This window comes from Sitophilus oryzae, unplaced genomic scaffold (genome assembly GCF_002938485.1).
Source record: "Sitophilus oryzae breed Bouriz unplaced genomic scaffold, Soryzae_2.0 scaffold_551_pilon_pilon, whole genome shotgun sequence".
NCBI lineage: Eukaryota > Metazoa > Arthropoda > Insecta > Coleoptera > Curculionidae > Sitophilus > Sitophilus oryzae.
In genome coordinates, this window is record NW_022147142.1 from 3,576,811 (window position 1) to 3,586,734 (window position 9,924).

The 9,924-nt window shown below is 35.7% G+C and overlaps 1 protein-coding gene across 1 annotated transcript; it reads right to left on the minus strand.

The window, feature by feature from the left end:
• Positions 1-8,079: 8,079 nt before the first annotated feature.
• Positions 8,080-8,595, minus strand: LOC115887087. Its single transcript, XM_030906407.1, has one exon. It carries the CDS (start codon positions 8,593-8,595, stop codon positions 8,080-8,082), a length of 516 nt encoding a protein of 171 aa, XP_030762267.1.
• Positions 8,596-9,924: the final 1,329 nt, after the last annotated feature.

The window sequence follows — 9,924 nt, forward strand, 5'->3', positions numbered from 1 at the left end:
ATATTTTTGGAATTTTTTGCAATTTTTTTAGTTTTATTTAAAAAATAATTTCTTGATAATATGGCAACATAGGTAGTAAATTAAATTTATAAGAAAGAAAAATCCAGAAAAGATCCAGTGGTTCTCAAACAAATCTCGGAGTATTGGAAAGAATATGTAAGGACCAAGACTACAATAAAACGACGGAAAGCAGCATATTTTGATCATATTTTCGAAATAACAAATATAGTTTCCTACAGCTGATCGTTGAGGGAAAGATTGAAGGACGACGAGGCATCAGGCGTAAACGGTTTTCCCTGCTTGCGGAATTTGCGCCAGTGGTTTTAATATAGGAGAGGCAAGTGCAATTATCCGTTTGGCTCAAGACAGGGAGGAATTCCAATTGATGGTAGCCAACCTTCGATGAGGAGAAGGCACATGAAGAAGGTGCTCAAAATTTTAGCAAAAATCATTTTTTGAAATTTTCAAAGTAAAATAACTCCGTTATTTTGGACTTATTTGAAAAACGATAAAGAAAAAATATGTTTCTTTTATCGAGATCTACCACCCTTTAAAATACTTGCACTTATTTCTGGGATACCCTGTTTATAACAATACACGTGATGCGTATACGCAAAGTTGCGAACGATGTCAAGAATAGGTACCCAGATTGGCGCTGGCTACCAGAAAGCGGCAAACCTGCTTGCACTGTGTTCGCACACTAAGCCTGTCGGGGGCCCGGGGCGGCGAAGCTAAATGTGGCCCCGGTCTGTTTAGATAATGATATACAGGCAGTCCTCATACTTACGGCAGGTTAGGTTCTTCAAAATAGCGCCTTAAGTCGAAACGACGTAAGTCGAATCTTATTTTGTCATAAGATCTATAGAAGTGTGGTCTGGATTTTAACGTGTAAGTGTAAGACAGTGATGTTGACAGCTTAATGGAAAATTAAATGTATTAAAAAGGGGATAAAAGTTGGATTGGTACCATAGACTTAAAATAAAATATAGACTGAGCATCTCATTCATAAATAGCTGGAACATGCGGTCAGACAATATCTTGTTATTGTTGTGTTATTGTTTTAGGTTATAACGAGTGCGACACGAGCGATAGATAGGTTGTCTCTGTCGTAACAGTCGTTCCCTGACGACTCTGACGAGAAACGCAACACTGTCTTTCGTTTCTCAAGTACACCTGAACTCTCCGTATCATAGCCGGGTAATTTTTTTATTTTAATGAAGCTATAATTAAATTAAAAATATATCGTTATTTAAACTTTTTTATATTTTATTAAGATTTAAGGCGGGCGGCCACTGCGAGCGAAACTAAACTAAGCCAAACGAAGATAAGATTTTTAAAAATCAGCTCCCATACTTTTAAATGCATCAGCGGCCACTTGAGCGAAACTAAACGAAAATATGTGAACGAAGATTCAAATCGTAGCTTAGTTTCGCTCGTTGTAGTTCGTGACAGGTTCCAGCGAATTTTTCGCAGCGATTAATTCTATGATAGTAGAGACACAATACGAAAACGCATCTAACTTAGCTGACTACTAAGCGAAAATCGTTCCCAGTGGCCGATGAAACTTATTTTCGTTTAGTTACCGTTTCTTTCTATACTTATTCTTAGCTTAATTTAGTTTCACTCGCAGTGGCCGCCTGCCTTTAGGAGAGGTTTTTTTAAATAAAAGTTTAGAAAAAACGTCTTAGAGTCCAAAAAGGATAAAAATAATAAAATACATGTTATAGAAGAAATTGTATAATCGAAATTACGTAATTTTTGAAATTATTAAAAAAAATATTAATTTTAGTCAAACATTTACAACCCCTAATATTAATCAAAACAGGATCTATTCTACGGATATAATAGAATCGGCGACAGGGAGAAAAAAAATTATGACTGGGCCAAACCAAACACAGCCGCTGACATTCAGCGTAGAATTTCGCTGACCAGCAACTTACGATATTCCCTAAACTGCACAAAGCAGCAGAAAGAGAAAGAAACAGTAGCTGTCTCATGCGCTCTCTGTCTACTATAAAAATTTGAGAGAAATATAAATAAATCGTCTTCGTCAAATCGGTCTATAATCGATCTTTAGTCTTTAGAATAAAAATTATTTTGAAAAAAGAATTATTACTGACTAAATGACATGTATTCTTTGGATTCTGCCAAAACACTGGGGAACTAGTAGAGCAATTCGCATATCGTTTAAGGAAACAGGTAAGCAAATGTAATTTTACACATGATGTAGATGAGTATATTCGATTTATATTATAATATCAAAAACGAACAATGAAAAACTACAAGTTTTCATTTTGAAGCATGACAAACTCAAAGCATCCCACTTCATGCAGTATTAAGCCATGCGAAAGTATAGAAATGGCTACTTTCGAACATGCGTCGGTTAAGTAGAGCTGGTTAAGTAGAGCAGTAGCATCGTAGGGACTAAAATATTCAACAAAGTAACTGAGAAATTAACTCAACTGTAACTGGTAAAATATTTACGTTAAGTTAAATTGTTTTTTGCAGTCAGGTTTCCCAGACACTTTAAAAATCCGGATATGTCTGGGTAAATCCGGATGTATAGAAACCCTAATAAAAGATATATGCAGATGTTTTGAAAAAAAGCTTGGGTAGTCCGTGACTAAAATCAGAAATCTAAAAAAAAAGTTATTTTTTGAAAATGCCACTATTTTAGAATCCAAATGGAACCCAGTTTGTCAATGGCTTTTTTTTACTCGTAATAAAATTTGTCTAACCAACAAAACCATTTAACTTTTCAGGTGGTACAACAAATACACTGACGCGACATCTATAGGGCTTGACCTCGACAAAATTATCATCCAGGGTCATTCCCCCGCCGTCTTTGATGCCGTTTTTTTTGATCCTATATATTTATTATTAGATATAATGGCAATATAGACAATTATAATATATAGTTTTGATCACTAAAAATTAAGATTTTTCAACAATGTTAAAAGGGGTTCAATTTTACTCTGTAAGAGGATAAAATAACTGGTCTAGCTAATAAAGTAATATCATTTAAAAGAATTTTTGTGATAATATTAATGTGTCTAAAGCCAATGGTAACAAAATTTTATAATATGTACAAATTGATATATCGGGTGCGTCTCAAAAGTGGTTCACCCTTATAACTTTTTTATTTTTTTCAAATAAAAAAAAACGATATTTGGTATGTTAGTATATGACATAAATTCCAAACTAGCATTTATAGTGGCAGGTGGCAGATACGTAACTGCTACTATCAAAGCCACCACAAAGTGGGCAGTGACGGCTACGTCGTATATTCGTAGCTGCTAAGTAACTGCGACCAAAATTGGGAAAGATTTTGAGTAGCCGGGTAGTGTCTTGGGTAGTTTTGCCACTAAAAGAGTTACTATGATGTGTTACTATAAAGTAGTCTACTGCAGCGTTGTTACAAGGGCAAAAATTTTTGTACTATAAATGGTGTCAAAATTGTACTTTTTTAAGTGGGATTGTACATTTTTGGTGCAAAAATGTGGGGTCATGTGATCTCTCTATTTACCTTTTTACCAAGTTTTGGTACGTAGGGTGCATCCACACTATCCTAAAAACAGCGGAACGGCGTATTGGCTTAACGACCTTGAATCGATTTCCTGCAATTCTATTGGCTGAAAGTTTTGCCAGGTGAATTTGACAGATGAATTTTTCAGCCAATAGAATTGCTGGAAATCGATTCAAGGTCGTTACGCCGATACGCCGCCGCCGATCCGCTTTTTTTAGGATAATGTGGATGCACCCTCACAGAATCATACACCGTATGCTGTCCTCCTTTCACCCAGTCGAGCAGCTCTGAATTGTTCAAGAACGCGATACTCTCCCTCCATTCAATTCAATTTAGTCATAAAGTTCAGAACTGGCTCCGCGCCATATGGAGGCACCAGGCTATCTCGCACAGCTCCTTTCAGAACCGTTCTGAGCAGCTCAGGGCTTAAAGCTCTGGAACTTGAAATTCGCAAATGGAGGAGAGCAATACAGAAGCTACAAAGAGCTTTGAATAGCATTGTTAAATGGGAACTAATTGCGTGACGTCACGTTTGATATCGGGACACAATAGATCTCTAAGGTCGCAGTGATTAGCCCCCTCTACTCACTGCATGGATATCAAACTTACGTTTGACATCCGTGCGGCTTGAACAGCATTTCAAGTGATGTATAATTCTGTGCCTCTGCTCCTAGCAACCTGCATTTCAAATCTACGCATCGCGTATCACCGTTCGTCTAAAAATATGTACGTCGGTTTAAGTTTGGGTTTGAGAAGTAAGAATTGTACATATTTTCTTGCAAATGTACCTATGTACTCCTTGACTATCAAATGTACCCAAAATAGTACAATTGTACCTATTGTAACAACACTGGTCTACTGGTGAATGCTACTTATCTGCTACGAAGCTGCCTAGTCGCGGGTTCGTAGCAGCCAAGTGTTTTCCACCGACATGACATGTGGAACTTTCGTTAAACTGTTAAACTTTATTCGCAGCGACCTCTTCAGGCGATTTCACATTTCATAAAAATAAATGTCATGATGGAAAATTATTATGGAAGCCATTATTATTTTTTTCGATATTTATCCTGCGATTTTAAGGTCTTTTGTAGGTAAATTCCAGAACGCAATCGACTTTTCTGAATAAATTAGTGGGTTTATATGACAAAATTTTCGAGCGCCTCTCAAAATATTTCAAATTTTTATATTATTTGCAATAGAAACTCATGAAAAAAAATAATAATAATTTGCTTGAAACTGGGGTCAAACTTTAAAATATTAGTCCACCGTCAGTAATAACAAAATAACTAAGGAAAAAAGTTTTTAATCTAGGTATATTTAGCTTGAAAACGCATAATGTTTGAGCCATTTGGATGATCATCTAAAAAGTCATGAAAGAATATGGACGTTTAATCCGAAAAATACTTTATAGTTCCATATGCTCCTACAAAGTACCGGAAACAATAACATATTAGGCCAACTCTACCCGTTTGGACCTCCAAAATCTTCGGATTGATAAAGTGACAATTGTCACATTAAGAAATGCCTAGACGATGACAAGTTGTGGGAATCTGAAAAATTAATACAAACTTATAAACCGTTCAAAACAGAATATTGTTTTCATGAAAATATACTTCTACGGGGCACCAAAATTGTAATGCCAACGGCCTTACATGGCAAAGAATTGTCACTAAGTCATGAAGGACACCCAGGAAGAGATAATATGAAACGCTTACTACGAGCCTATGCATGGTGGCCGAAAATATATTGATATATTCCGAATATGTAAAACAGTGCCATGGGTGTGCTTTAGTCACCGTAACGAACATACCCGAACCCCTTAAGATGAGAAGTTTCCCTACTACCCCCTGGAATGACATAGCCATAGACTTCTGTGGGCCAATGCCTAACAATATCTACCTGTTAGTAATCATTAACTATTATAGTCGATTCCAAGAAGTGATCGCCATAAAAAATCACCTCGAGGGATACAACAGAACAACTTCGGAAGTTCTTTTCTCTCCTAGGACTACTCAAGACTATAACAGCTGATAATGGCCGACAGTTTATCAGCAATGAATTTAAATGTTTTTGTAAGGAACATGGAATTACATTATATTCAACCCCACCATAATGGCCGCAAAGCAAATGGACTGGTCGAAAGACAAAACAATTCAATACTAAAAAGGCTCCGCATAAGTGCAAGTAAGTACCTCAGGAAGTGATTAGCAAAAGGACCTTCAAAACTACTTTCGGCTTGATAGAAATACCTCACACCCTGTAACTGGCGTCTCTCCAGCGCAACTTCTTTTTGGCCGCGCTATTCGAACAAAAATACCATCCATTGGTGAACAAATAATTCAACACACTGACCACTGTGAAGTGTAGGATAACGACACAAACTTGAAATCTAAAACAAAAGAATTTGCTGACAAAAGGCGACGAGCAAAGACATCGGATATAAACGAAGGAGACACGGTTCTAGTAGAGCAGAGAGAAAGGAAAACAAATTTAGTACACCGTATCAAAATGAACTATACGAGGTGATCAATAAACACCAAGGCGATGTTACCTTTAAAATCAAATACAACAAGCAATACAATACGGTGAAATATCGCATATTTAAAACTCTACTCTCCCAAGTTATCGACGTCCCCCACCAGTGAAGAAGATGCCCAAGACGAAAGAATTTCTCCACATCCGCCAACATCCCTCCAATAGTGAAGAAGAAGCCCAAAATGAAAGCACTTCCCCACAAGGTCTACCTCTTCCAAAGCTAAGGATTAAAACTTGGTCCAGACCCTTCGTGCACGCTGATGGATTAATAAATCTCGAAAGCAAAGGAGAGGATGTAGCAGTATCATAGACCGATACTGGGAACAGTGGCAACGCCGCGACTACCGGCGAGGTCGGAGATCAGCTGACGTGCCGGCGATCGATAGTTTGGTAGAAACGGGGATTGTAAATAAGAAACGTGTTTGAGTGTTTTAATATTTTTGTTGATGTATTAAGTTGATTAATTGTTAATTATATTTGTTTAAACTCGACTTGTGAGTATTCATTTCTACAACAATCAAAGGTTATTTATGCTGATTTAGATTTTTTCAGAAAGTAGTTTTTTTTCTTAATTTCAATGTATTTAGAAAATTCTACATGAGATGGAAATCAAGTTGAATTTTCTTTATTTCTTTAACTTCTTCGATCTCTATTTACAAGTCTTTTTCAAACGTTTTAGATTAACCTACTGCTTTGTAACTTTTTTGGCAACAAATATCTCCTATTTTTTAAAGATTCGATTAACTACGATTGACTACCAACTTCAACAAACCATAAAAAGTAAACAATAAACTGAGAAAATTAAAGTTATTTTTAGTTATTTTACATTAGTTGACCACAGATAAGGGAATAGATTAAGGCTGACTTGTCTCAGCCTAAATATTTACCGCTGAGAATTTTGCACAGCGGCTGACTGTTGCTGTTCGTCAGAATAGACCGTTTAGGGAAATCGCTTACTCAGCCACTCAGCCGCTGACCGTCCCTGAACGCGCCCATTGTTGTAATTTTTTTTCTTCTGGTTAAGTGATGTCTTATTTATGTAAATTAGAGAAAACATCAATCTGTTCCATTAAAGCAAGAAAGGTGATAGGAAGTGGATAAAATGAAAAACTACATTTATTTAACTCGGTACTGTCTTTATTATACCGGGTGCGTCCCAAAAGTGGCTCATCCCCCATAATTTTTTTATTTTTTCATATAAAAAAACAAGATTTAGTATGCTAGTATATGACATAAATTAGGATTGATTGACGCATTCAATTCTTGTTGGTCACTTCCTGTTTCACCGGAAATGACTATAACTTTTAATTTTTAAATGGCACCCTCGGTATATTTCTACTTTATTCGATAGAAAATGACACTCTGAATAGAATGACATCATATGTCAACTTTTGACATTTTCGCATATGGTTTAATTGTAGGGGAAAACCGCTATGAAGTGGACATATTATTAAAAGGAGTTATATTAATTATTAATCGATAATGAAATGTATTAAAAACTACATAGGTTGAAAGCTTCATCAATATGCTTTTAAAATATATTACTAAATTTATTTTGGAAATATTGTAATTGGGAGTAATATCTAAGTTTGAAAAAAGTTGCTTTTGTCCATTTCAAAACATCGATGTATTGGAATGGACAGTAGTGGTTATGAAAAGGACATTTATGTTAAAAGACATTAACTGCTTCAAAAATAACTTTAATTTAAACAAACTATATCTTAAGAGCAGTTATTACAATAAAAATTTCTAATATCCTGAATACCACATGTTTTATGTGCCCAAGAAGAACATAAGAAACACTTTAACCAGTCTGTCTTGCTACATTGATACGCTTCCTTGCAACAGACACAATTATCTTGATTTACTACGTTATTGTTTTCGTTAGGTTGAGTGTTGGGTTCTCTGTTTTCTTTTGGTATAAATTGGCATAGAGGAACTTTCTTACTGGACTGTTCACTATCATTAAGTTTCTTCCCGTGGAAGTAATTCACATCCAAAAATCCTTCTTCCGTCATTCAACCAATTGGATTAGAAATTCCTTTTGCGCCAGTAGACCCTCCTTTCAGCATAATTTCCTTAAAGTGCACTCTGGGAAATATAAAAACGGGAGGAATTGTTCCTCCAGAGGCATTAATAAATCCAAGCATCGTAACTAAATTACCTCTTTCGGCTGAGGTCACTTGCCCGACCTGTTTTGAACCTCTAGTTGCTAAAACTGGATTTGTAACAGTGAGACAGCCGGTTTCGTCTAAATTCCATATCATATGGGGCTTAAATTTATGTTTTTCCAGAACTCGCTCCAAATTGCTATAAAAATTACTGACATTCGTTGGATTGAATGAAGTCGCTCTAGAGAGAGAAGTGTTTTCTGGTTTTCTTAAATTTAATGTTGAATTTCTTTTCATAAAACCAAGTAGCCAGTCTTTTGATGTCATCTCCTTTTCTTTCCAAGGTTTCGGTAAAATTCCTTGAGCCTTTGCATACTGGTAGGCAAGTTCCTTGACTTGCACGGTTGTGAGACCGTAACACATCTTTGATGATGTTTTCAGTTAATCAACCAATAATTTTTCTTGTTCAAGGGAGAAAATACGTTTATTACCTATGTTAGGTCGATGACGATAATCTTCCTTCTGAGTTCTAGCTCTTTTACAAATTGAAGCTAAATAAGGTTTGGAAAAGTAATGGGCTGCCGCTACCGACCGGATAGATTGATTTTTATCAAAAACTTCTCTTACGGCGGTTTCGATTACATCACTGGCTGGTCGTAACCTTTTCTTTCGTGTAGAAATATTGATCTGAAAAATAAACAACTAATTTTAATGAAAAGTTTAAAAACTACCTACTATTCCTTAACAAATTTGTCACAAAGCCTTGAAAAGGACATCGTGTATTGAAACGGACACGTCCATTTCAATACGGCGTCTTGTGTCCATTTCAAGACAACACCCACTTAACCACTAAATGACATTATAAAGTGTAAATAGAGAAATATTTTATACGGTCTATACCTTCATTTGTGTACTATAATAACTTAGTTTTAAACTTATTAATCTGAATTTGACAAAATTTCAATAGCTTACCTGAGACATAGTTCAATATTTTCACAAAGAAAATTAGTTTTTTAACACCTAATATTAAAATTCTTGCCGCCGAGACACGATCAGCCAGTTCAGCCCGCAATTTTGGTGGTAATGGAAGCGGCGCGCGGGGTTGCCAAATGTAACCGTAAAATTTTCGGCTATTCAATCAAATAGGACTTAAGACAAATGTCCGTTTCAACACCCGTCCGTTTCATAGCGGTTTTCCCCTAATTGTAACACGCAGTTCATAACGACAATTTGACTCGAAATACCATGTGTTTGGTATCAATATATTCATAAAAATGCTTTTTCCAAATATGCTAATGAGTCACCCTTATTCAATTTGAAAAAATTGACATATGATTAAAAATACGATTTGTACATCTTTTAACCGGCCTAGACAAAACATGAAACCCATTAGACGATCAAAACTATTTTTCCAAGGCTCCTTGATTAAAACTTAGTGTTTTTAACAACACCATGGCACCCTGGATTGAAATTTAAAATACAATTTGCTTTTAAGCGACAATGTCAAAAGTTGACATGATATGTCATTCTATTCAGAGTGTCATTTTTTATCGAATAAAGTAGCAATATACCGAGGGTGCCTTTAAAAATCAAAAGGTGAATTTCCGGTGAAACACGAAGAGACCAAAAACAATTGAATACATCAATCAATCCTAATTTATCCTATGCCTACTAACATACAAATCTGTTTTTTATCTGAAAAAATAATAAAGTTATAGGGGTGAGCCACTTTTGAGACGAACCCGGTATATT